Below are 27,332 nucleotides of genomic sequence, written 5' to 3'. Positions count from 1 at the left end.
AAACCATTGAATTGTGCATTTTTAAAAAAGATTTTATTTATTTATTTGACAGACAGAGATCACAAGTAGGCAGAGAGGCAGGTTCCCTGCCAAGCAGAGAGCCTGATATGGGGCTCGATCCCAGGACCCCGGGATCACGACCTGAGCCGAAGGCAGAGGTTTTAACCCACTGAGCCACCCAGGTGCCCCTGAATTGTGCATTTTTTAAAAAAGGTTTTTTTATGAGAGAGAGAGAGCAGAGTGAGTGAGAACATGCATGGGGGAGAGGGAGAAGCAGATTCCCTACTGAGCAGGGAGCCGGATGTGGGGCTTGATTCTAGAACCCTGGGATCATGACCTGAGCTGAAGGCTGCCACCCAACTGACTAAGCCACACAGGTTCCCCGAACTGTGCACTTTAAATAAGTGAATTTTTAAGGTATATGAATTATATCTTAGGCTGTGTTAAGGAAGATGTGGCCTTTGACAAAATGGGAACAAAAGACATGACTTCGTTCCAGTAAAACTATTTGTGAACACTGAAATTTGAATTTCATATAATTTTCACAAGTGACGAAATGTTGTTTCAGAATTTACATTTAAGGGGCCACCTGAATGGCTCAGTCATTAAGTGTCTGCCTTCGGCTCAGGTCATGATCTGGGGTCCTGGGATTGAGCCCTGCGTCGGCTCTCTGCTCAGCAGAGAGCCTTCTTCTCCCTCTCCCTCTGCCTCTCCCCCTGCTTGTGTTCTCTCTCTCTCTCAAATCAAGAAATAAAATCTTAAATAAATGAGTAAATTTCACATTTAACGATGGAAAAATTACTCTCAGCTCTCAGATGGTACAATAATAGATGGCAAATTAGGTTTGTGTTGTGGGCCATAGTTTGCTGATCCCTGATCTATCTTATTTATGTGTGTATGTATGTATGTATGTATGTAATCTCTATACCCAGTGTGGGACTTGAACTCACAACCTTGAGATCAAGAGTCACATGCTTTACCTACTGAGCCAGCCAGGTGCCCCCCAGATCTAAGTTTCTGTTTGGCAAATGTTGTGAGAGATTATGAGAGACTGACCGGTAGGGAAGGGGATTTTGTATGAGAATTCTTCAGCCACAGTTCTACCATGAAAATCTCTTCTTTTTTCTTTAAACAGACCTCAGGCCCAAAGAGAATGTACAATATTACCAGCTATCGCAGGGCTTCTAACCTTGACATTTTTTTTTAAGATTTTATTTATTTATTTTTTTGACAGAGACAGAGATTACAAGTAGGCAGAGAGGCATGCAGAGAGAGAAGGAAGCAGGCTCCCTGCTGAGCAGAGAGCCCGATGTGGGGCTCGATCCCAGGACCCTGAGATCACGACCTGAGCCGAAGGCAGAGGCGCCCCTCAGCCTTGACACTATTGACATTTCGGCTGAATAATTCTTTGTCAGGGTGGCAGAAGCGCTGCTAGATGCCAGTAGCACCTCCCCACCCTCCCAGCTGAGGCAACCAAAAATGTCTTTAGACGTCATCAAGTGTCCCGGGAGAGGGGAGTACCCTTCCTTCTCCCCCTCTCCCTGCCACCGTGTTGAGAACCACTAATCTATAGAAGAAGGTAAGAGTAGTGATATTCAGGGGCACCTGGGTGGCTCAGTGTGTTAAGCCGCTGCCTTCGGCTCAGGTCATGATCTCAGGGTCCTGGGATCAAGCCCCGCATCGGGCACTCTGCTCAGCGGGGAGCCTGCTTCCTCCTCTCTCTCTGCCTGCCTCTCTGCCTACTTGTGATCTCTCTCTCTCTGTCAAATAAGTAAATAAATAATCTTTAAAAAAAAAAAAAAGAAAAAAAAAGAGTAGTGATATTCAGAGAGTCAGAATGCTATAGCTTAGAGTCTGTCAAACTTAAATGTGCCAGTAAATGACCTGGCATCTTGATAAAATGAGAATTCTGACTCTGTACTTCTATAGTAGGACTGAGAATTCTGCATTTCTAACACATTCTCAAATGATGCCAGGGCTGCTGATTCAGGGACCATCCTTTGAGTAGCAAAGCATTAGTGGAAAGTGTATAGGCTTTGAAATAAAATAGGCCTGGGCTTGAATTCCAGCAAACCTACTCCTGGCTTGGATAAGATACCTAAGCTCTTTGGACCTCAGTTCCCACGTCAGTAAAATGGAACTAGTAATACTGACCCTGCCAATTTTTGTTTTATTTATTTATTTGGCCTTGCAAGGTTTTATAAGGATTCATGGAATGCATAGTGCCAGGCAGAAAGTAAGAACTAGAAGGGACTATAGTTGGCTAAAAGTAGGAGGCAGCTCAGGTCACCATGGTTACTGCCCTGTTGTGATTTGTCAAGCCGTTGCATTTCATTGACTTTTCGTTGTAAATATTTGTTTGTAAACGAATATGTTCAAATATTCTGTTAAAAAAGTAACAGTAGGGCCACCTGGGTGGCTCAGTGGGTTAGGCCTCTGCCTTCGGCTAGGGTCATGATCTCAGGGTCCTGGGTTGGAGCCCCGCATCGGCTCTCTGCTCAGCGGGGAGCCTGCTTCCCCTCTCTCTCCCTGCCTGTCTCTCTGCCTACTTGTGATCTCTCTCTCTGTCAAATAAATAAAATCTAAAAAAAAAAAAAAAAGTAACAGTAGTTTGATTTATGAGGCTAGAGCTCTGAGAAACTATCAGTCTTTCTCTCTTGCTATTTTTATGTTGTACATTAACTGAGGAAGGTACTAATGCAAGGAGATGACAGATGCATTTGGAAAAAAAAAAGAGAGATGGTATTTGATAAATTCTTGGCTTTTTTGAGGTCAAGGGTAGGTGGTGGTCTAAGGATTCAATTTCAGAACCAGTGGTAGTTAACATATGAATCATGTTACCTTATGCTAATAAGTTCAGACTTTTTTGCTGTAGAGATAAGGAATAAATCTCTTTCTTGCACTACTTGCTGCATTGCACAGTTGGCTTGTTGTTTCAGAGGATTTTTCCACTTGAGAGATTTGATATTTGTCATTTTGAGAAAGTGGGTGCTGAACGTAATTTGCCAGGAGGCTAAACGGTTATGTTATTTCTTATCTAGGCTGGAATTTTACTCTAATAATTCAATCTATCAGTAAGAAGAGCCAAATATGAAAAACCTCTCCGAGTGGAGTTGTGAGAGATTCTAATACCATCTTATATTGGAAACAAAGTCTCCTTCTTCTGTTGGTTGACATCCCAAATGTTTTCACATACCCAAGTGGGAATATGACTGGATTAAACACCAGCATTACAGATCATTCCAACATACAAGTGGACAAAAAGTAGAAACCTTTGAAAGGGGAAAACAGAAAGAACGACCCTGGTATTTTCAGTAAGATGTTACAACCCAGACACTTGAAGATTTAGGCAAATGCTTCCCTTCTAGGATGCAGACTTCTGGAGGGCAGTGGTGGTCATTTCATTGCTAGTTGTGTATAGTAATGGGACTCTCTTTGAGGGCACTGAGAAACCTTTTTTCTTATTTCAGAAGAAAGATTGTTTCTGCCTTATCCCTGTATTCTCCCATTGGGCTTTTGCATGCCCGCAGATGGCCTGGGTCTGCGGATATGGGACATGGGCAGTCAGGTGAAATGCTGGATATAGTTGTGCAGGTGAAGATAGAAGGAAGCCGGACATACACTGGCTGGTGCTGCCATCTGCTGGCCCCCATGTCTGCTCTTTTGTAGGAGGAAGGGCTAGGGAATAACAGTTACTGTGTGCCGGGCCCCATGCTAAATGCTTTAAATGTACTATCTCATTTGATACAACAGAGACTCGTTCACTTATTCACTCAACAGATATTTACTGAGTACCCGTGTGGACATAGCAGTGATCAAGACCTACTTAGGATGGAGGTCTTGTCATTGGCTTCATTTTCAGAGTAGGAATTGGAGACTCCAGCAGGGTACATAGCTTGCTTAAAGTCCCCGCAGAGCCACTGTCTATTCTGAAAGAGAAAGAAGAGGACAGGGACTGTTATACAGCGGGAGAATCTCACTAATGACCAGTGCTTATTTGAACCTCACAACGAAATTTTCAAGTCAGTTAGAGAGGTCTTTTTTTTTTTTTAAGGTTTTTATTTATTTATTTGACAGAGAAAGACACAGTGAGGGAACAAAGCAGGGGGAGTGGGAGAGGGAGTAGCATGCTCTCCACTGAGCAGGGAGCCCGATGCGGGGCTTGATCCCAGAACCCTGGGATCATGACCTGAGCTGAAGGCAGATGCTTAATGACTGAGCCACCCAGGCGCCCCAGTTGGAGAGGTCTTAGCTCAAGTTCCAGTTTACTTGTCTGGACTCTGAAGCAGCACAGCCTAGAGGTTATGAGCATCTCGGGAGAGCTTGGTCTCAGGAGCCTGATCCTTGGCTCTGCCCTAACCAGCTCAATGACTTTAGACAGGTTCCTTAATCCTCTTCAGATGCCTGTTTCCTCATCTGTAAAATGGGGAGCATACTAATTCTCCTGCAAGGGATTGTTATAGGGATTATAACTGAGTCGTTGGTAAAGTACTTAGACTTTCTAACTCAATCATTTGTCTATGGCATTATTATTATTATTATTATTATTATTATTATTATTTTGCATTTGCCATAAGATACCATTTCAAAACATTTTGTGAACTTGCCAGTGGACTTAAATTTTGGCCAGTGGATGATGTTACTGATGACCTCTGTTGCATTGGATCAGTGTCTGGTTTTCCTTTGAATCAGATGGACACTTTCCATAAGTGAATCCTTTTCACTTGCCATGATCCTGTTTGCAATTCCTTGCCTTTGGCTTAAAATTCCTTGCCTTTGACCTTCTTTTGCAACAGTTCAGTATTTTCTGGTTGCGTATTTAATAAGCTTTGTGGTCCGAATATTCTTCCCTATTATTCAGCCTGATATTTTCTTAAATTTGGTGTGTGCACATAAATAGCAATTGGTTAACCTCTCTATTCTGAGACCTTTTCATGTGCTTTGAAAAGTTAGTTATTTAACTTTGAAATCCACCTCCTTTTCCCCCACCCCCCCGCTTCAGTTCAGGTTTGGAATAGCCAATTATTTAAGGCATTCAAGCACACAGAAAGATATTTAAGAGGGAAGGTCCCAGATTTCCATGGTGCTCATGGCGATTTAAAGTGGTCTCCATGCAGAATGACTTGAAATGTTTGGGGGTGGGAATGGGAAGAGTTTGGAAACAAGGAGCCCAATTAGAAGACAAACATTCTGGGCCAGGTGTCACGCCAAAACCTGATAGTTCAGGTTTTGTCCCAGCTGGGGCCTGGGACAAAACTGGACTGAATCCAAAGGCCTGGGCACTAGGAGGATGAGGCCAGGGATCAGGGCCTTCTGTGACAAAGAATGAGTAGGTGAACTCTAAGCCCCAGATTCAGGAGGTACCAAGGTCTAGAGCTGGTCCTCAGGCCTCAAGGACAGCCAAGCAGGAGGCAGTTTTTCAGTCAAGCCTAGTCAGCATAGTGCTCAGGAGGTCAGCACACTTCCTGTATCTGGTCTGGGGCTGTAGTCAGGGTGTTACTTGTATAAACCCATTGAGAGCCCTGAACTGGTATTTGAACAACCCCTAGCTTCTAGGCAGAGCTCCTCTGTGTGATCTTGGCCATGTCTCTTCTTTCCCCCAACTCTAGGCCTCAGTTCCTAGTCTGAAAAATGAGAGGAAAGAATTTGATTTCCAAAGGCCCTCTGCTTTAGCATCCTATTTTAGGTGATCTGGGCGGAAGAAGCTCATTGCACAACTCCCCCTTTCATATTTCCTTCTTAGTAGGAAACCATCTCAGGATTTGAGCATGTAGGTGTGAGAAAAATCTGCCAGAGGACAGGAAGGATATTGCTTAGGGAATAAGAGCTGGCATCCCAATAGAAGGGGTATGTTGGTTTGAGTTTAAGTCCTACCACTGCCACCTGCTGTCAGAGTGATCTTGGACTTACTTCTCTAAGCCTCAGTTGCCACATCTATAAAATGAGAAAAATACCATTTTTCATATAGGATTGTTTAAGGTGTGAATGAATGAGGTGGACCTTTATGGGCACTTATCCCAGGGCCTGACTCTAGGAAGCTCTTGGTAAATACTAGCTTCTCATGTTATCATGAGATGGGAGTGTGGGAGTAAAGCGGAAGGGTCTCATGTTAGAAGGCACTCTGAATTTTCTCCTTTATTTTTTATTTTTACTATTATTTTTAAAGATTTTATTTATTAATTTGACAGAGAGAGAGAGAGAGATCACAAGTAGGCAGAGCAGCAGGCAGGGGGAGGGGCGGGAAGCTGGCTCCCCGCTGAGCAGAGAGACAGGTGTAGGGCTCCATCCCAGGACCCAGAGACCATACCCGAGCTGAAGGCAGAGGCTTAACCCACTGAGCCACCCAGGCGCCCCTGAATTTTCTCCTTCAATCATCTCCTTCATTTTCTTTGAATCTTTTTCAGATTATCCATGCCTTTGCAATTGTAGACTCTTAGACTCTATAATTATGAGCTGTATCTGACACCATATTTCTGTTTAAGGATTTATATGTAATTGATCTCTGTCTAGCTTGATGTCCACTGTGATAGCAGGATTCTCTTCTGCCATTTTTACTCCCTATTCTTTTGTCCCCAGTGTGTCAATTTTCCCTTTTTTTTTTTTTTTGTTTCTAATGACTTTTCCAGTTATTCCTGCTAGTTTTGCATTCTTGTCCAAGAACATTTTTGGTGCTTGTTTATTTTTAATTTTAGAAGTTAAAGGCATTTGAGGTCTTAAAAACCCAGAATTGAGTTTTCTCAGAGCCGCTAATCTTTTTAGCCAGCTGGTGATGAGGCTTCTCTGGTTTGTTACAGGATGATGTGTTCCATCCTCCTGTCTATGCTTTGTCTAATTTAGAGTCTAAATCCACATGTTTTAGTACATTTTTAGCACGTAAAAATTTATTACCAAACCAGTGCTGACCTCAGGGGGAAAAAAAATCAAATATTCAGTCACTAGTGCGGAGACTGAAGGTGTTAGAAATCACTCCAGCCGCCACTAGGTGGGGTCAGAGCACATAATTTCTAAAGTCACTGGATCCTTTTCCTCTTCCAGCCCTCACTGCCGTCCGACTTTTTCCTTCTTTGCCAAATTTGGACTGAGCGTTGGAAATTTCCAAAAGTTCTCTGTTAGTGAGTTACGTTACTTACAGTTTCCCCATCCACCTTGCCAGTTTTAATCTCCTAGTTGTAGTTGTTTTGATAAATTGACTTTCAGGTAAAACTTAAAACCAAAGCCCAGAGTCATTATTAAACTTATCTGAACTGATCTAAAGTTTTAAATTCAGCAACAGTGTCTTTATCTAGTGTATTGATTGGAGATTGACTGGAGATTAAAAAAGAGTCTCAGAGGGGCGCCTGAGTGGTTCAGTCAGTTAAGTGTCTGCCTTTGGCTCAGGTCATGATCCCAGAGTCCTGGACTTTGAGTCATCATTTTGAGTCCCAGAGTCATGATCCCAGAGTCCTGGGACCAAGCCCCACATTGGGCTTCCTGCTCAGCGGAGAGCCTGCTTCTCCCTCTCCCACTCCTGCTTGTGTTTCCTCTCTTGCTGTGTCTCCCTCTGTCAAATAAATAAAAGTCTTAAAAAAAAAGTCTCATAAATGTATTAAAGAAATCTACAGCTCACAGTAGTTCTCATCCATTTGCAGACATGTTTACCAGCCCTGTGCACTCATACCTAATCCTTCCAGCCTTGTGACACCAGTGTCATCATCGCTGATGACTATGAAACGGAATTAAAAGGTCAAGCTAGAAACGGAACCTGAATGTTTAAAATTTCTTTCCGGGGCACCTGGGTGGCTCAATGGGTTAAAGTCTCTGCCTTTGGCTCAGGTTGTAATCCTGGGGTCCTGGGATCAGCCCCTCATTGGGCTCTCAGCTCAGGGGGGAGCCTGCTTCCCCCACCCCCTCTCTTCGTGCCTCTCTGCCTACTTGTGATCTCTGTCTGTCAAATAAATAAAATCTTTAAAAAAAAATTTCTTTCCAGGCTAGAGCTGGGGTTCTTCATGAGCCGGTTTGCATGAATGGATTAATGCTCTAGCTATGTTTTGGTGGGAAGTTTTTTGAAAGAATGTTCTTTTAAATACAGACTGTAATTTTTGTGATGTCCAGGGCAGGAGGAGTTAATCAATTGGTTGATACTTTGTCATGGGTTTTATTTTGGTCTGCTGGTTTTACCTATTTAGACATTTAAAATTTAGCTCTGTGTCTACCTGCATTGAATTTACGATTGTTTCCTATTTGTAGCTCTCTGCGGAATTATTCTCAGTATTTCAACATTTGTGATTGTTGATGTTTGCTGAATATCAGCAGGGTGCTAGGTGCTAAAAGAAGGTTATTTTTCAGCAGCATTACAATGACCACTTTTGTTACATTAGAGAGTTTATTCTTAATATAGTCTGCTCTTGATTATTATGAGTAAGGAACACAGCAGCAATAGTAGGACCTAAGTGAGGAAAAAGCACATAGAAAGCACACATAAGGGCGCCTGGGTGGCTCAGTGGGTTGGGCCGCTGCCTTCGGCTCAGGTCATGATCTTGGGGTCCTGGGATCGAGTCCCGCATCGGGCTCTCTGCTCGGCAGGGAGCCTGCTCCCTCCTCTTTCTCTGCCTGCCTCTCTCTCTACTTGTGATCTCTCTCTGTCAAATAAATAAATAAAATCTTTAAAAAAAAAAAAAGAAAGCACACATAAATTGTCAAGTGTCATTTACTGCCTGAAATGACTTTAAGATACAGAATGGAATGTTACAGAATTAAAAGTATTGGGGAGCCTGGGTGGCTTGGTTGGTTAAGCATCCTCTCCTGGGATCCAGCCCCACATCGAGGGCTCCCTGCTCAGCGGGGAGTCTGTTTCTCCCTCCACACTGCCCTTCCCCCTGCTTATGCTTTCTCACTTGCTCTCTCTCAAATAAATGAAGAAAATCTTTAAGAGAAAAAAAAAAAAGAAAATTATTACAGCAGTGGACAAAGTGCTACATGGTTTATACAAAACCATCTCAAGCTCATAGACTCAGAGGGTGTTAATCCTCCAAGACCACTTGATGACTGTGGAAGCTGAGACCCGGAGAGGTTAAGTGACTTTCCCAACACAGCAGGTTTGGGGGTTTTGTAGCTATTTGACAAGGCTGTGATTGCTCTCATGTTGTGAGCTAAATTCCAAAGATAGAGATTGTCTCCTTGGCTTTTGGGGGACTGTATTGCTTTTATAACACTATAACTGTATTGTTTCTTTTCGCTCTGTCATCTGTCAGCTGACTTTGAAACGCCTCATCTTTTTTCATAACATCATAAAATTGGGGCCTTGCATGGGGCATAAGAGATTGACAGAGAAAGAAACCGAAGCCCAGTGGAGTTGCGTGGCTCACTCAGGATTATATATGGGCTTGTGTGTGTGGTAGAGGGAGGGAGTTTAGGATCCAGATCCATTCTCTAGGTTCACTGCTGCTCCCATAACCTCTCTCCACTGTAGCAGGAAACATGCCAGAAGCTACAAAAATAAGGACTTCTTTTTTCCCCTAGAAAACTATCATTCATTTAGTTTCGAAAGACTGAGGGTTTAAAACCTCCATTTTGTGGCTTCCCAAGGGTCTGTGACTTGTTTCTTACTCGTTTCTTTGGTTCTGTGGAAATTTTTCTTGGTTGGTTCTCTGAGATTTGGATTTCCTTGCCAAGGAATTTTTAGAGAGAAGAAATGAGTGTGTGTCACCAAAGGGGGGAAAATACATACCTTAAGGCCCTATTCTGCACTTTGAATTTTAACGTGGAGTGTCATAAATTCTTGCTTCTTCATTGCAATCATGACTTAGAAGACTGTTCCACTCAGAAGCCTCATCTGGTCATCATCATCATCATCACCATCAACATCATCAGGCAACCGGAAGCATGCACAGGTTGTGCCGCACCTGCTTGGGTTCTGGGAGACCTAAAGTGTGTGTGTCTGTTTGATGTGTGCGTAGTAACCCTTGCCTTCAAGGAGTGTGTAACCTGTAAGACTGGAGGAAAGACAGGAATCTTGGGGAAAGACAAACACCTCCTTTTCCTGTGTATGTAAAGTACATACTGACTCTCTTACCTGGAGTTGGACGGGGGAGGGGACAGTGGTGAGGTGAGGGATGGACTTTAGAAGGATCTGGTTCTGGATAAATGGAAGCACGTAGGTTTGCTGACTGGGGAGGGCACAGGCTGGGTTTTAACAAGCAGGGTAATTGGTTGCAGGGAGGAAGTAATTGGTGGAGGGCCTTGAAACCATTAATTTAAATGGATTTGGCAAACAGCAGATGATTTAAGGACTGGGAGAGGAAATTTACTAGCTGCGGTTGATTAAGGCAGAAACTGACAGTCAAGAGATTGGAGGTGGGGTTTTTTGCAAAGAGAAGGTTTTCGCTCAGATTTAGATGAGGGATGTAGGGGTTGTGATTGATAGAGCAGAGAAATTAGTCTCTTTTTTGGAGGATCCCCTTTTCCCTTGTGTTGGGAAATAATGGCTGATTAGGCTTAGGGTATCCTTTACTTGTGACAAGACATGACTGGATAGTTTTGCAATTTTGGCTCATGAAACACAAGAACCCGATTCTGTAGTGTGATGATACCACATCCTGAACTGGGTCCTGTTGGTTTTACCCCTGCATTACTATACTTTTTTATCCTCATTGATTAGCCAGAATAGATGTTAATGGAGCTCATCATTCACTTACTGCACAGCAGAATCCTTTTTGTAACTTTTTCCATTGTGTTTATCTTTTAAATAGAAGTATTTGTCATCTAGGTTTTTTTTCCCCAAAATGGTTAAATAAAAGTTGTTTTAGGTTAACATCTTAAGTTTTCTAGACTTTTATAAACCGGTTCTTGTAGGCCAGTCATGACTGCAGAAGTCGATCAGGGATAACTATTGAGAGGGGAAATCACAGTCATCCTTGGTTTTCTGTTTCTGACAGTGGTAGACACATGGCACATATCCTGAGCACAGAAAGACACAGTTCCTTCATTGCTTTATATGTAAGGGGGCCAGCCTCTTGACAGTTTTTATGGCAAATGCTAGGGCAGCTTGTGAGCTAAACCCTAAGAAGTGAATGCTGGGTTTGTCTGGTCTGTTCTCTTTCATCTTTTGTGTAATAGACAGCTAATCAAATAGAAATAGCTAATCTTTGTGTGGCCAAAATATGTAGTCCCCCAGACCTCTATGAAATGGAGTGTTGTTTCTCTGTAGCTTTTCCCAGATCTGAGTCTTCTCTGTAAAGTCGAAGTTTCTCTGTGGCCTAATTCTCGGGCATTTCACATATGGCGGCCAAATTCGATTCTCTTTCTTCAAGAAAGTTGTCGTTTAATCGTGTTGTTTAGCCATGGCCTTTTCCCACCATGTGACTGGCTGGTTTCCTGTTGACCCTCCCTGGTTCTATCAGTAAGAAGAAGAGGGATTCGATTGTTGATGGCTGCACGGCCCAGAGAAAGGAGTGGGAGAATGCAGTGTGAAGGCTCAAAAGAAAGAAATTTTAGGGCTGTGCGTCCAAACCTGGCCAACTGTAAGACGACCGTTGTGGTTGTTATTCATAACGTTTCCTGGGGTAATAGACCCCAATCAGCGCTGTAGTTTATTGGTGCCAGTTGCTTCCTACAACAGAAAAGCGCTCTGTTTCTGCTGCGGAGGGTGAGTGCTTAGTGCTATTTACTTAAAACATTCTAGGTTGATAAATTATAAGCACTTCACTTTGGGTAAAGCTCATAAATCCAGCCCCTACGAAAAATAACAAGCTGACAGCACTTAGTCCTGTTTATAAAGTTCATACGCATCTATCTCTGATACAGGCACAAGTATATATCTATGAAATAGCACTGCAGCCTGTTAAAGTAATGGGAGAGCAGAGGCACAAAGCGAGAAGCCTTGTACTTCCAGGCTCACTTCCATTAGCCCCCTCCTGCTTGAAGGGCACCTTGAGGACGAGGCCCGCAGAGCAGGAGCTGACAACTGTGGAGTCCAGATTTGCGCTCCTCCCTGCTCTTCTTCTCCCTGCAGATTGCTTTTCTCAGTCCTGCCGTCTCTCTTTTTCTGTCGGCAAAATGATCCCTGGCCTGTGAGTGTCCCTGCTCTTCAGGAAGCTGAGAGGGGAGCAGTGTTGGTGTGCGTGGAGCAGTTCAAACACTCTGGCCAGGTGGAGACATGGGCCTCAGTGAACACTTCAGCAGACCCAGGAGCTGTTCTGTTTTTGGCAGTCTGTCCGGGAAAAATGACAAACCCTAACAAAAAGACCTTTAAGTAATGTTAAGTGCAAAGCCCAAAAGGCTTATGGGCTAAAAGGTATCAGGAAAGGAAATACTTTAGTAACAAAATAAACATGAGCCTCATCCCCCTGGGCTGTGGCTCCTTAGAGACCTGGCAGGTATTGTTACGGACGCATGGCCGTTCGGAACCGGGGACCGAGCAGCGTAGTTCGCCGTCAACTTGTGGAGTCCGAAGTGTCACATACATCGGGCAGAAGCGTGTTCAGTACCACATTGAACATTCAGTACTGCAGATAGCGTAATTGGGCTGCTCGTCAGATACCAGAAAAGTGCAAAGAACATTCCTTCACTTTGCAACAGCTTGGACCTGAGTGGCAGACATGCTGTTCCCTCCTGCTGGCATGACTTCCCTTTCTTTAGCCCCTTCACCAGGGTACCAGCTACTGCCTGGCTCCCCAAACCTAGCTTAGACAGTGTCCCCTCCGTGAAGCCCCTGACCCCCGTCCCTCAGGCTTGAACTGTGTTCCCTGTTCTGTTAGCATTTCCCAGGGTGCGTTTTCGTTATTCATTTACCTACCTGTCTTCCCTGTCAGACGTGAATGGGGACAGTGTCTTGTCCTGAACTCATCATTTATCTCTCGTGCCGAGCACAATGACTAGGACGTAGTGGGTGCTCAATAAATGTTTGTCAAATGAGTGATAGCATGGGTAGCTCGATGAGAATTGATGGTGCCCTTTCTGATCTGTCATCCATCATCCCTGGAGTGAAACAGGACCGGGAGACTTTACATGGCACCACTTGAGAATGTAAGGAGAGGAGGAGGGCTTAGAATGAATAATAACCAGCCTTTATTGAGTATTTGCCATGGGCTGGGCACTATATTTACTAAAGTATTTAGGCTTTTAAAATATATTAATGCACTTAATCCTTAGATCAATCTGCTAAGACAGGGTCTGTTTATCAGCCCCATTGCGAAGCACAAGGAAATTCAATAACTTGCCCAAGGTCACACAGTGACAGCGCTGAGATTCATACTGATGTTAGGTAACTATCGCCTGTCTTTGCCTCTTAGACCGGCTCCTGGAAAGAATTAAACCCTAGTGGACAGAAGCAGCCATCTTAGTAATGATTTCATTTCTCTCCCGTGTATCTAGAATATCTAGATATGGTTATATTCTATCCTTTGGAAGAAACAAAGGAGAAAACAGTCACCTGAATAACTTTTTGGTGGGTAACCACTTTCTGTGGTTAAAACGAGAGGTGGAGTTTGTTGACAAAGAATTGGTTTTAGGTGGTACTTTTGGTCTTTTTAGAAGTACAGCAGTGTTCTCCAGTCAAACTGAACTATAAATGCTTTCATTTCCTACAAGGACCATCTAAGCTGTTTCTTTCTTTCTTTCTTTTTTTTTTTTAAAGATTTTATTTATTTATTTGACAGACAGAGATCACAAGTAGGCAGAGGCAGGCAGAGAGAAAGGAAGGGAAGCAGGCTTCCTGCTGAGCAAAGAGCCCAATGTGGGGCTCAATCCCAGGACCCTGAGATCATGACCTGAGCTGAAGGCAGAGGCTTAACCCACTGAGCCACCCAGACACCCCCCACCACTTTTTTTTTAAAGTTCTTTAGGTGATCTCTACACCCAATGTGGGGCTAGAACTCACGACCCTGAGATTAAGAGTCACATGCTCCACTGACTGAGCCAGCCAGGTGCCCCCATCTGAGCTTTTTGCCTCTAGACTTTTGCATATGCTATTCCCTGTGCCTGGAACACACTACCCGGCTTGCTCCTTCCCCAAGCCCAGTGTTCACTTGACGCTTCTCTCCTACCGTGATAGTTGATTTAGATACCATTTCCCACCCCTCCAGGATAGAGGGTTCTTTCTTAGGGGTCCCTACACCCTCTGAGGGTCCCTGTGTGGCACTCATAACTGGAGTTGATTATTGTGTGTAGGGTGAGGGAGGTGATTATCTGTTCCTGATTGACTCATGCCCTAGTCCTATTCTGTAAGAGCAGAGACTGTCTTCTTTATCTCCTGTATCTTGGGTGGTGCTTAGACACAATCTGTGTTCACCAAGTATTTCTTGAAAGATTTTTTAAAAATCCTTTTTTAAAAAAAGGATTTTATTTATTTGACAGAGAGAGAAAGAGCAGAAGCAGGGGGAAGAGCAGAGGGAGAGGGAGGCTTCCCACTGAGCAGGGAGCCCATTGTGCGGCTTGATCCCAGGACCCTGGGATCATGACCTGAGCCAAAGGTGATGCTTTACCTACTGAGCCACTCAGGTGCCCCAGATTATTTTTTTGAGAGAGGCCTAGATCGTGTATGAGCTGGGAGGGAGGGGAACCGGGGAGGGGCAAAGGGAGAGGGAGAGAGAGAATTCTCAGCAGGTTCATGCCCAGCGTGGAGCCCAATGTGGGGCTCAGTCTCATGACCTTGGGATCAAGACCTGAGCCGAAATCAAGAGTTGGACACCTAACCAACTAAGTCACCCAGGTGTCCCTTATGGGGGCTAATTTTTGCTTTAAGTTTTTGAGCTTTGGGTTTTTGAATTAGACAAGTCTTCTGTTGGATGGTCATTGTTTGCTGTGTCTTGTATGTACAAAGTCAGCTGGGTGCTGTGGGCAATAGAGGATGACCGATGTCACTCTTGCTCTGAGGCGCCTGCAATCTTGGGAGACATTCAGATCATGTTACAGCATCGGCACAGTGCAGGGGGTCGCTGATAAAACTGTAAAGACACGGTCACATTCTGGTGAGTCAGCTGGCACCAGAGAAGCCCATTCACAACCTAGGACCTCCCTTCACAGAGTGTCATGGGAACCACCTAGAGCAACTGTGACCAGTGGTTCTTGTTTGTGAAGAAGGAGAAGCCCAAATTAGGAGGACTAAGCAAACCTCATACACTTGGGGAAGGGCATGTTGAAAAGTAGAACCTCATGTAGGTACACAACATGTTGGAGGTTAGATTTAACCCAAAAGAAAAACTTTGTAATTACTTAATGATAGAACATCTTCTTTTATAAATAGAGCTAATAAGAGTTAGAATCAAATGAATTTAGCACATTGCTACCTGGTTTCCTCCAGCACTTTAACTTATCCTGTCTGACACTTGGTTGCTCATCTATTCCCCCCCGCCGAAACGTGCTGTTCCTCCTGTTTGCCATCTCTCATGCTCAAGCCAGAAATGCAGGTGGTCACTCGTCATTCTTGTTCCCTCAGTCCCCACTGGCACTCAGGAGTCAGCTCTGCGACTCCCTCCTTTCCAGTACCTGTGACTCAGTTTCCTTATTTATAATGAAAGGGAAGGGTCTAACAGTAGGTTTCCAGTCTGTCTTCCCTCTCTCCCACTTCCTTCATCCAGGCAGAGTTGGCCTCTGTTTTTTCTTTTCTTGATTCTAGGCTCCTTTCCTCCAACCCGTTCTCTGCCTTGTTGATGGAAGCACATTCCAGAGTGCTGATCTGATCCCATCACCCCTCTTCCCAAGAGTCTTCAAGGACTCCATGGCGAGCCACCTGGCCCCACATGGCACCGAATTCCCACCACACCCCATCTTGAGTTCAGGCTGTCTGTCTCAGCTCTACCAGATGACTTGAATTTCACTGTAGATATCATGGTTTTCTTTTTTAGAGTTCTTTCTTTCCCTCCTTCGTCTAGCTCTCACTTGTTCTCTAACACCTTTTCTTACTTAAGTCCTTCCTTGTGTCTCCCACAGGGACCATGAGTCCACCATTTTGCATTTTCCGTGTCTGGCATTGCTGGGCACAGAGGACGGGCTCTGTGGTGCTTATTGAAAGAGTAAGAGATAGCTGAGGCTTTAATTCATATTGAGCCGTAAAGAAGCAGTATCTGGCTCTTCCAAGAATGGGTTTGGTTTCAGGTCAGGAGAAGAGTTTACGACATGAGTTTCTTACTGGAAAAGGTGGTTGGGGAGTGCTGGTGGAGAGCCAGACAAATGGAAGCCCTCAGAGCAGGCAGAGAGGCCACTGAGGAACTGAGGGGTTGCCCACCTTAGATCACCAGGGAGAAGACCAGTGTCTGACTCAGAAAGCTGCCGAAGAACCTGTGACTCAGTTTCCTTATTTATAATGAAAGGGAAGGGTCTAACAGTAGGTAATTACTCTGGCTCAAATCTGACTCTGGCATTCTGTGATCCTTAGAGTCAAAGTTAAGAATCTAAATAGGGCATTCTGAATTCGTGGGAGAATTCCATCCCCCCTCCTCACTATTGGAAGCTTCTTGAGAACAAAGACATTGTCTGTTTGCATTTGGCAGGGATTGTTTTGCATTTTAAAAACAAAGAAGTAGAAAGGAATACAGGAAAACTGCATTCATACCATACTATGCTTGAGAATTTAAACTCCCCCAAAGTCAAGTAATTCACTCACTCATCCTTTTTACAGCCTTGGTTGAGATGAAGTGCTCGTCCTGCTTGCCGACGGCCCCTCCGTGGCTGAGCTTGGGCCCCACTGTGGCTGTGAGTTATGGCAGCCTGGGAATCGACGCCATGAGCTTCCTGGCCCTTGGGTGTTCAACTTCTCCAAGTTAATGTCTGTTCTTTAGCGTTACATTATCTTGTAGAAAGGTAGTCATTTATAATTTATGTACTATGTACCGGCTTAAAATAGAGACAAGAGGATAATCAGCATCCCGAAGCTTCTAGTTTTCCAAAGTAACATTTCTTCAGTGAAGTCTGCCTGTAGGAATTAAAACCTGCCGTGAATTAAAAAACCTTTGTGCTGTTACCAGACTGGAGAAATGGGTGTGCCGACATTTAGTAATAAGCCTTGCAGGAGATCATCTTTTTTTTTTTTTTTTAACATAGAACTTGTCATTTTATTTTATTCTACTCAAAATCATTTCTAAAGACCTCAACCTTTGTAGTGTTCCAGGGGCCTCACTGAAGTCACGGAGAGCTGATGGGGCGGAGCTGGAAGGGCAGACAGTAGAAATGGCCCCAGTGAAGGACAAAAGCCAATTCATATCTCAGCCACTTGTCTGCTGCGGTTTTGGTGCCCTTCCATCTAACTTGCTACTTTGCTCTTTGTAAACACAGAGAAGGGATGGGCTTTCCTGTTGAGTACCTCATAGAGAACACACTGTTCATTCATATATATTAAAAATAGAAGGTCTACTTGAAAAATCCTCTGTACAATCAGGTTTTAGCAAAAGTCAATCCGGTATCAGAGGTCTAACTTACTTATTCCTTTTGCTTTTATAACCTGTCTCTAACCCCTAGATTTTCTCCCAGTCCTTTTCATTATGCATCTTCCGTGTGCCAGGACATTGGGAGATTTCTAATGAGGGCAGAAGGACAGATGCTTCTGCACCTGAGTGGTCTTGCCCTTCCGGTGTCTGGCGACTTTGCATTTGAATCCCCAAATTATTCTTACTGTGACCTCCATCTCTGGGATGTGTCTCATGTGCTCACAGCTGCACCCGGTGTATATCTGAATGTCCACCAGATGGAGGGGGTGGGAATGGAGCTGGGGGCCCAGGGGCGAGCCTGGGGCTAGTGTGGGAACATCCTGCGTGATTGAACTTGGAAACCACAAGGTGGCAACATTTACCAAGACGGCTGGGCATTTTCCTCTCTTAGATGTTGAACTTGCTTTTTTCCATTTTCTCAGCTTGAAGCTGAGAAAAGGGTTTAGCAGCCTTGGTTTAGGTCCTTTTGAAAGTGAAGCTGTGGGGTAAGCTTGCTGCAGTATATTGGTGTCTCTTCATCCCCAAGCTTAAATACCAAGAGTCTGAAATTGCTCTGTGTGACTGTGGCTGAGTCCCCTCCCCTTTAGCCTCAGTTCTGCATTGGGTTAGGAGAGACCTGTGGTCTGGCTGACTGGTCGCTAATGGTTCTTTTTGTGCATGATTTAGGACTTCTGTTACCATTTCCTCTCCTCTGTTGCTTTTTAAAAAAAACTTGCAGGAAGTCTAGTCTTTAAAACAAAACAAAAAACCTGGTAGCTTTTTATCAAAGGACAGTGTCATGATTTTAAAAGGAAAAAAAATCAATTAATCAATTGAAAAAAAAATCAATTAATGTCCTAGAAGCTAGCCATCTCCCTGGGTTAACTCAAGAGGCTGGACTCTCCTAAATGAAGGTGCTTATTTACCAGCTTTCCTAAATTAGCAGCTTTGGGGATATTAAGATCTATAAAGAACTGTCCAAAGGAGGTATTGTGTATGCTTTGCAGTGATTAAGCCATTAAGCTCTAATTGGTATTTTTCCCACTCATGGTTTGTGTAGGAAGCTTTAAAATTATTGAGGGATTCTGCTGTGCTCGTCTTAGTGTCATCCCCGTGTTTTGGAACCCGAGAGCAGGGAGCGCAGAGAAAAAAGGTTTTTGCTCAAGTGGATTATGACTTTTGCTCACAACACCCTCCCTTTTGGTCTGTTACATTCCAGATGAAGTGGAAAGGGAAGGACCTCTTCGACTTGGTATGCCGGACCCTGGGGCTTCGGGAAACTTGGTTTTTTGGACTGCAGTACACGATCAAGGACACCGTGGCCTGGCTCAAAATGGACAAGAAGGTTGGGCTGGAACTTGATGAGACCAGTGAGGCTGGTGTGTGCTCTGGTTTTTCCCTGAGCATGTGCCTAGCTTCTTTGCTCATCATGGGGCACTAGAGACACCCAGTAGAGAAGGGGGCAAGTCCTGAAGTAACTCGTGTAGAAAACAGGTCCCCGAGATGCCACAGGCTTTCTGCTCCTCACACACTCTCCTAGGCCCGCAGAACCAACCAGGAGGAAACTGTTGCCCTCCCTGGCTTCTTTACTCATCATCACTAAAGCTTCTGGCTTTATGCTGTTCAATTTATCGAACCACTAGTCAGGCTTTATGAATAAAAATTACTATGATATTATCCTGTTTTTTTTTTTTTTTTTTTTTTTAACAGTTTATATCTTTGAAAGGTTTGCTTGGGACTCATGTTCTTTAGGGAATGTTTTTAAGTCTTTGAGAAATACTGTGGCCCAACTCAATTTAGTCATTCACATGATCTAAGGAATAGAGAGTGCCCTGGTTCCTGTGGTGAAGAAAGACTATCCATTTTTTCTTTATGATTCTCTGGGGCTTCTAAGGCTTGAAAGACAAGTTGGAGCTCCCAGCAGTTCTAATGTGGCTTAGAAACGGATATTGCCTGGGAATGGGGAATTGTTGCTGTGTGGATTCACATGTGCACACGGATGCACACTTACCTACTTACCTGCCTACCTAACCGGGAAGATATTTGGGAACGGGGCCATTTGGTTTTGTTAGTAACCACTAAAAGATCCCTCTCAAAGTAAGTCAGTGTCTAATCCTTACCCCAAATGGTACCATCTGCAATTAATTTTTATCATCCGCTGCATGGCATGATAGACAATGAATGCCTCCTGTTTTGTTTTGTTTTTTTTACAAGTTTGACTCTAAGCTCAAATGTTCAAATTGTGTTTCCATATGTACACAGTAATCTGAATCTTCATGTTGGACTCTCCGCTGGTTATAAATTTCATATGGTAATTGCCAACGATCATGAACATCAGAGTGCCACCATGTGCCAATGTCAGTGAGCATGTCCTAGATCTGGTTTATTGTGGGTCTCTTGGACATTGCCCCCTGGAATTTGGGTAGGGGCACAAAGAACTACCTATCTAAGACAGCAGAATTTTTCTGTATGTTTTTGTGATTCTTTCGCAAAGTAAATTTTAAATCATACCTGAGTGTTGGCCAAATGGATATTAGATTGGGGGCATCAGGAGCCGTGGAACCTTGCTGCTCAAAGGAAATAAACTATGACACATGTTAATGGAGCCTTGTAGCCTGTCACATGGCATGTTTATGTCCTGAAATGAAATTCATTCTGGAGAGCAGATGGTTCAGGCTTTTCAGTGGGTGGATGAAATTGTTGGAAGATTAAAGGCAGCATGGTTTACTGACTGTGCTCAAGTATTTCGTAGGGCATCTCTAGAGGTTCCTTAAAGCAAAGGGTTGCCACCACGGACACATTTGTCTTTTGTTGCTCACTTAATGTTTAGGGGATTTCACAAAGATAAGGTCCATCATCTCTAAGCTCCCTCCCAATATGGACTTATTGGGGGTTGGCAGCAAGGAAAAAAAAGGAAGAGTCCACGAGTTTAGAAAATTAAAAAACCCTTCATCCTACTTTAAAGAATAGTGCCCAATACCTTTGAGCTAAAAATTTCTAGTTCTTAACTATCTCTGTGGCCTTGAGAACATCTGTGCCTTAATAATCTCAGTTACACTCACCCCTCGGGGATATTGATTAATTTGGTTCAGAAACGCCATGGGAGGTGAACATTCCCCCCTTGTTATAGATGGCTTTGTGAATGGTTCAAACCGTAAGATCATAACCTTTGGGAAATGTGATAAATTTAGAGAGGGAAAAATATTTATATGCTCCCTGCAAAAGGCTCTTTGGTGGTGGCAGGGGAGGAACAGGTGCCAACATAGCTTGTTCTTCCTTCGCTCTGTAACCGCGCAGGTACTGGATCATGATGTTTCAAAGGAAGAGCCAGTCACTTTTCACTTCCTGGCCAAATTTTATCCTGAGAATGCAGAGGAGGAGCTGGTTCAGGAGATCACGCAGCATCTCTTCTTCTTGCAGGTACACAAGTGCATGCTAGTCCTGCTCATTCGGCAAGAACACCCCCAGGCCTGGTCGCCAGGGCAGCCTGGATGGCCCCCTCAGAGTTGACCACAGACGCCTTTGCGGTGTGAAGATGTTCTGCCTCTGGGAAGTCAGTCCGTTTGGTTCCGTAGTGAGGGGGAAGAGTCTTCAGGCTAGAGCTAAGCTCGAGTGATGTGGATGGGTGTCCGAGGAGATGGCAAAACCGTGGTGACATACGAAGGGGTACCTGACCGGAAGCCTCTTTGAGGATGGATCCTCTTTTCTTGTCACTGAGTGGAAAGTACCTAGGAGTGACAAAGGAAGTCCAAAGAGAGGGTCTTAGAAAAAGTAGTTCTTCCGAAAGTTTGAAATCTGCTGTCATTGAGACAGGACTTCACAATGCCAGTAAGTTGGAGTTTAACTCCATGTGGCTAATTCCACACATGGTAGAACTTCAAACACTGTGCTTCATGCCACCCATTGTCTTTAAATGTCTTATTCGTCTCCCGCTCCTTCATTAGAGTGTAAGCCCCTTACAGGCAAGGCTCACCAAGTGCCCAGTGGGCATTCCAGAAGTAACTGCTCAACCGAATTGAAGAAAGGCGGAGCTCTGTAATTGTGGGTTCAAAGACTGTGCCGTTGGGGGCACAGTGAGTGGGGGTTAGTGGGAGGATGAAAACCCTGTCAGTTTTGCTGGTGTTCTTACTGCTTGATCAGAGCGCTGCCCTGGTTTCATGGGTAGTTGTAGTGATTGATGCTGGAGCTGCCCGTGTGCCCAAAGGTGCCTGCTGTCAGTAACAGAGAAGACTGCCCGGGGCGTTAGTTATGTGACTTCCCAAAGTGGATATATGTGTGTTGTCACAGAGTCCTCGCATAATTAGTTTGAGCTTCGGATTGTTACGTCCAGTAAATATTAAGTTAAAGGTAGTAAAACCCCCAAATAATTTATTTTGCAAAAAAAAAAAGCACAAGTGCATATATATTTACATATACACACATATATGCATGCATCCCTGTCCCTGACATTTTCCTTCAAAGGGATACCCTTGCAGTTTTTCTGTAGTGTGGATTTTTTTCCCCCTTTGAAAAGAAACCAAGGGGTTAGAAACTTGCACTGCTTTGACTAAAACCACATAATGATCTCCTAGGCCCCAGAACGCACTAGCGTTACAGAGGTGGTTTTCTTATTAGTGCTTCCTTAGAAGCAGTGCCCATCCCGCATGTGACTTTGGCTTAATTTCCCCTCATACTGAAGAACTGGAGTGTTTTCGTGGCCGAGCAAGGCAAAATTTACTACTCTTAGGAATCTGGTGAGTCTTGACATCTGTGACAAGGAAGTTGGCTTTCCTGTTGTGTTTGTTTCACTGTGCCCCCACTTGGTGAGGCTCTCATTGCCTCCGTGTCTGGAAAATCACACTGCCCCATTCTAAGAAGTTAAATGCAATGAGATATGTTAATTTGACATTATAGCTTAAGAATTATATTTCCTGGACCTCACATGTACTTAAAAGTTTAATCAATCAAACTTTATTGCTTCCTTTTTCCTTAGAGCAGGCATTTTGAATGTGATAGACTTTTTCCCCCCCCTGCAGTCATAACTCAGTGGCCTTGCTGACTTTTCTCTTATGTTAAGACTTTAAAGTAGACTCCGTTTCCTCCTATGTGCGCTCAGCAGGGGCCGAGGCCACAATCTCCACCAGAGCTGCTCCTCACACTTCCCGAATTCACAGCTCCCCTCTGTCATAGTCCCGAGATCAGTCTCTGTTTTAACCACGGAAAAGTGTTTTTCCTCTTCAGCATTTGATCCGGAACAGACGAGAGAAGGGTTTTTCTTATGCGTAGTCATCTTACCAATAACTTCTCAGTCCCTGAACTCCCAACCTGTCTGCAGCAATAAAAAAATTGTACCCTTTGTCAGAAAATCATTAACAGGCTGGGTTGGCAGCCCTCGTTAGAACACCCTGCAGCCATCTGCCGTGACCAGCATGCACAGCTCACTTCCGCGCACACAGTGTCATGTCTCCCTTGTTGCCCCTTTTAGGTAAAGAAGCAGATTTTAGATGAAAAGATCTACTGCCCTCCCGAGGCTTCTGTGCTCCTGGCTTCTTACGCCGTCCAGGCCAAGGTAGGCTCGAAGAAGGCAAGTGCCTCCCTCCTTGGCATTAATGTGTATCATGGGAATCACTGCTGTCTTTTGTTTCTTTGGGTTTTCTAGGCTTCAGAGAAACTTTCCTTGGGAGGGAGAGGTTTAGGACTTATGGGTTGGGGGAAACCATTATCCCTGTCCCAGATTCTGTGTAATCTTGTGAGAATTCTGGGGAATTGTCTGTCCGTGTAATCTTATTATGCACATGTGATTAATTATAGTCACAGGACTTTTTATTAACCAGGGAAAATGAACTTATGGTCTCCAGTTCGGGCCCCACTATAGCCTTTAGGTCAGAAAGGCCCCAAACTCATCTTTCGAGGACCAGCCACCCTGTATGCGGGAGCCACCCTAATGCCTAGAGAATGCCCTCCTTCATCGGTCCCTGACGGGCACGCTTGCCTGGCTGGGTACGGCAAGCCCCTTGATGCCCTGAGCCCAGTGGAGCTGCCTGGGTGTCATTCACAGAGAAGAAGTCACCACGATTGGGAGTTGTGGTGAAGGATCACACCGCTCTTGTGTTTTATCGTCTCTGTTTTCATAAAGCCAACTCCAAAAAAAAAAAAGTAAATAAAAAATAAAGTTAAAAAAAAAAAAAGACCAGCAGGGTCAGTCAGGGGCGCTTCACATCCCTCAGGTACCCCGTGTATTTGGTTCTGCTGCTTCCTGCCTCCCACGGCAGCATAAGGAAAGGTCCCCAGAATTGGGGCACTTTCATTACTTTTGTGATTTTGCATAATCTTTTCCATTTTTATTTTCCTTTTTTGTTAGAGGTGTCCACAAAGCCATTTCCCTGGGGCGTTATAAAAATTAGTAAGACACTCTTAACTTCTTAGCCCACTTCTTTAGGGTAGCTTAATAAAATTTCAGATCAAAGCCAGGAAATGACTGGCCTGTCATTTGGGGGTGGGGGAAAGAGTCTGTTCATGCTGGTTAGACTAACAGAAGCACCAGAATCAATTCAATGATTTGATGACTCGTCTAATATTTGCTGAGTATTCATCAGGCCTGAGGAGGGATTGTTGACTCTGTCACAGATACAGACACAAAAGCGAGTATCTGCTCTTAGCAATTTGCCCAAGGTCATTTGGACAATCTTGGGTAAAGCTAAGGGCAGAATTCATGGCTTTGGGATTGTGTTTTGTGCCTCCCCTCTTCTGCTGCCCAGAAAAATGAGTAATTGAAAAAACAGAAAATGGGCCTTGATTCAACTAAAACATATGCTTCCTTTTATGCTTTGATTAAGAATATTAATAACAGGAAAAATGTGTCCTTTCAATCAGTATTGCCCTGACAGTGATGAAGCAGTCATTGTCACTCTCATCAAATCCGAGCACTTCCTGGCCCAGAACCGAGTTCCTTTTTAGCACGCTTTCTCCCCAGCTGAGAGGAGACCCAAACTCTCAAGGACATTACCTCTCTTTGAAGGGCTTCAGCCTCAAAGGCTACATTTCCTTTGCATGGATTTTGGGCCACAAATTCAAAGGCTACCTGTGGAAAAAAAAAAAAAACTTTTCAGGGAACCAGCAGATGTTTGCTTAAACAGATTTCACTGTAGGAAAGCCCTACTAATTTGGATCCGACTAATTTAGAGATGAAAGTGATTCACAGACAGCATATGTGGTTCATATGGAGGAGGATGTTCTAACTGTTTTTTCCGGTGTAAATTTTCAGGATCTTACAAATAAAGGTAATCTATGGCTTCAAGTCTGCAAAAGATTATTATAGCTTGCTTCCGGTTTCTAGGACTGTTGGTTAATATTACAAAGTTGCCTCTGATTACAGTATTAATACGATCTGACACACCTGTAATGTTTTACAGTTTTACAGAGTGTTACACATGAATATTTCGTGCAGTACTCAGCGTAGTCTTTTCCATGAGCCGCGGCTTGAGACTATTATGCCCGTTTTGCAGATGAGGAATTGAAGGCTCAGAAAGGATTAGTAATTTATCTAATGTCATAATACTTTATGTTAATTCCTTTTTAATGGAATTTATAGCCCGCTTCTTGATGGACGGGATTTGAAGCAGAATGGAACGTGAGAGTGGAGCCAGGATGAGAACCCTAACATCCGGGTTGCCTAACTCAGCACTCGGCTCTTGCCTCCCTGTGTAGAGTGTGAGGGAAGTCTCTGGGAAGCACGCACTGCCTTGTACCAAATTCCAGATTCATTTATAGGGTCACATAAGTCCAAACTTTCCAGCAAACCATACTGGTTTCCTTCCATCATATTCAGTTTGTTTTCTTTCACAACCTTTCTGAAACAGAAAGGAACTTTAGAAGTGTGGTTGCGGAAAGGGAATCGGGCTCATTAACACATGGAATGTAATTATGCACAAATGTATTCATTACAGTATTTCAGCTGTTCGAATGATACAGACACAGCTAATTCCAAGACATAAAGAAACAATTACCCTCAAAGTATAAATACAAATATTAATCACATGGTTCAGTTAACAAGAACCGTATTTCTTGGTTAGAGTTTGAGTTATGTTTGAATGTTTGAATCAAATGTCTGAGCTGGGTTTTGTTGAGTTTTTTGGTTTTTGTTTTTTGGGGGGTTTTTTGGGGTCCAGTGACATGACACAGCAAACCATCTTGCAATATTTTAAGCCACCTGTTGGATTTTGGTGTTTGAAATGTTTTCTTATTAAAAATGACTTTGGGGGGCGCCTGGGTGGCTCAGTGGGTTAAGCCTCTGCCTTCGGCTCAGGTCATGATCTCAGGGTCCTGGGCTCGAGTCCCGCATCGGGCTCTCTGCTCAGCAGGGAGCCTGCTTCCCTTCCTCTCTCTCTGCCTGCCTCTCTGCCTACTTGTGATCTCTGTCTGTCAAATAAATAAATAAAATCTTTAAAAAAAAATGACTTTGGGAGAGAGTTCTATGTAGCACTAGCCTATAGACTCCTAGGGTTCAGAGAGAGAAATGAATGGTGGGAAAAGAGGCTTCGTGTTTCTTGGTACTCTTTGATGCCAGTCAGGGACAGAGTGCCAAAAGGCAATTAAGAAGTTGGGTATAGGGGCACCTGCAGGGCTCAGTGGGTTAAGCCTCTGCCTTTGGCTCAGGTCATCCTCTCAGGGACCTGGGATCAAGCCCCGCAACAGGCTATCTGCTCCGCAGGGAGCCTGCTTCCCCCCCTCTCTCCGCCTGCCTCTCTGCCTACTTGTGATCTCTTTCTGTCAAATAAATAAATAAAATCTTAAAAAAAAAAAAGTTGGGTATATGTAAAGTATAGGTGAAGAGTGGCAAGAGTTGAGGCTGGAGAGGTCTACAAGGGGCCAGATCATAAAGTCTTATGAACAGGTCTTAACTTGATCATGTGGGTGGTACAGAGCCAGTAAAGGGTTCATATTTTAGACCCTTTGGTGGCTCTGTGAAGGACAGATTGGAGTGAGGCAGGTTTGGAAGCAGGGAGACCTGTTAGAAGGCTATATGGTGGTCGAACTGGTAAGAGGTTCTGGGGTCACACCTCAGGCATTGTTCAGTTGGATGGGAGGAGACCAACTTGAAAAAATATCCAGGATGTAAAAGTTGAATATAAATGGTGCTATACTTTGCATATCCCTCTCTGCTTTTTTGGCTTGTGCTTTTAGACATTGATATTTTTTCCCCACTCAACATTGATTTTGAGATGTATTATGTTGTATGTGTAGATGTACGTTGATCTTAATTGTTATGTGGTGGACATTGATGAGGAAACCTAATTTACTGATCCATCCCCGCTGTAAGGAAGAGGTAGGTTTAGTTCCTCCTTTTCCTCCTATCATAAACAGTGCTTTACTGAAAATCTTTTTATATGAGTCCTTGTGTACACGTGCAAAAGCTTTCTCTGCTTAAGGTTGATTTCTACTAGCAGAATTGTGGCTATATCCCTGAATATAAAGAACTCTTGAGTATATGAGAAAAAGACAGCAAAAAAAGTGGGTACAAAGGGTATACATAACAGGTACATTATAGAAGAGAACATGAGAATGGTCAGTAAATACAAAAAGATGTTCAATCTCACTGGTACTCAAGAAAAAGAAAAATTAAAAGCAAGACTAACATACCATTTCAAACCCATAAGGTTGACAAGGATTTGTAAATAGGAGAGCATCGTTTGAGTTCATGTGCTGGTGGAAAAGGACTATGAACTGGCATGACCTCTGTAGAGCGATGGATGCAGTAAGAACCCATCAGAAGAGGGGATACTCCATCTCCGAGTCCCTGAAATCCCACTTCTAGCTCTGGTTCTAGTTCCTCTGGCTACTCTAGAGGAACTCCCATACAGCTGTCATTTTTACTGAAAACTATCAAAAGAGATCGTCCCACTTCATTTTTAAACTACTGAACAGTATTTCCTGAAAAGGAGGGACTGGATTATTTAAATGTCTCTTTATTGGTAG

General features: G+C 43.8%; 1 protein-coding gene across 6 annotated transcripts in view; it reads left to right on the top strand.

Annotated features, from left to right (window-relative positions):
• NF2 (NF2, moesin-ezrin-radixin like (MERLIN) tumor suppressor) overlaps positions 1-27,332 on the top strand; it is a 79,716-nt gene that overhangs the window by 8,766 nt on the left and 43,618 nt on the right. For 4 of the 6 annotated variants that reach the window (XM_047696724.1, XM_047696725.1, XM_047696726.1 and 1 more), the window contains exons 2-4: positions 18,598-18,723; positions 20,676-20,798; positions 22,843-22,926. In XM_047696724.1, coding sequence (XP_047552680.1) covers positions 18,598-18,723; positions 20,676-20,798; positions 22,843-22,926 — 333 coding nt within the window. The remainder of the gene's footprint in view (positions 1-18,597; positions 18,724-20,675; positions 20,799-22,842; positions 22,927-27,332) is intronic. The other 2 variants (XM_047696728.1, XM_047696727.1) reach the window with 1 other exon arrangement.

The sequence above is a fragment of the Lutra lutra genome, chromosome 12 (assembly GCF_902655055.1).
Source record: "Lutra lutra chromosome 12, mLutLut1.2, whole genome shotgun sequence".
In the NCBI taxonomy this organism is placed as follows: domain Eukaryota; kingdom Metazoa; phylum Chordata; class Mammalia; order Carnivora; family Mustelidae; genus Lutra; species Lutra lutra.
The sequence above is the reverse complement of the archived record's forward strand: the minus strand, read 5'-3'. Positions and strand labels throughout refer to the sequence as shown.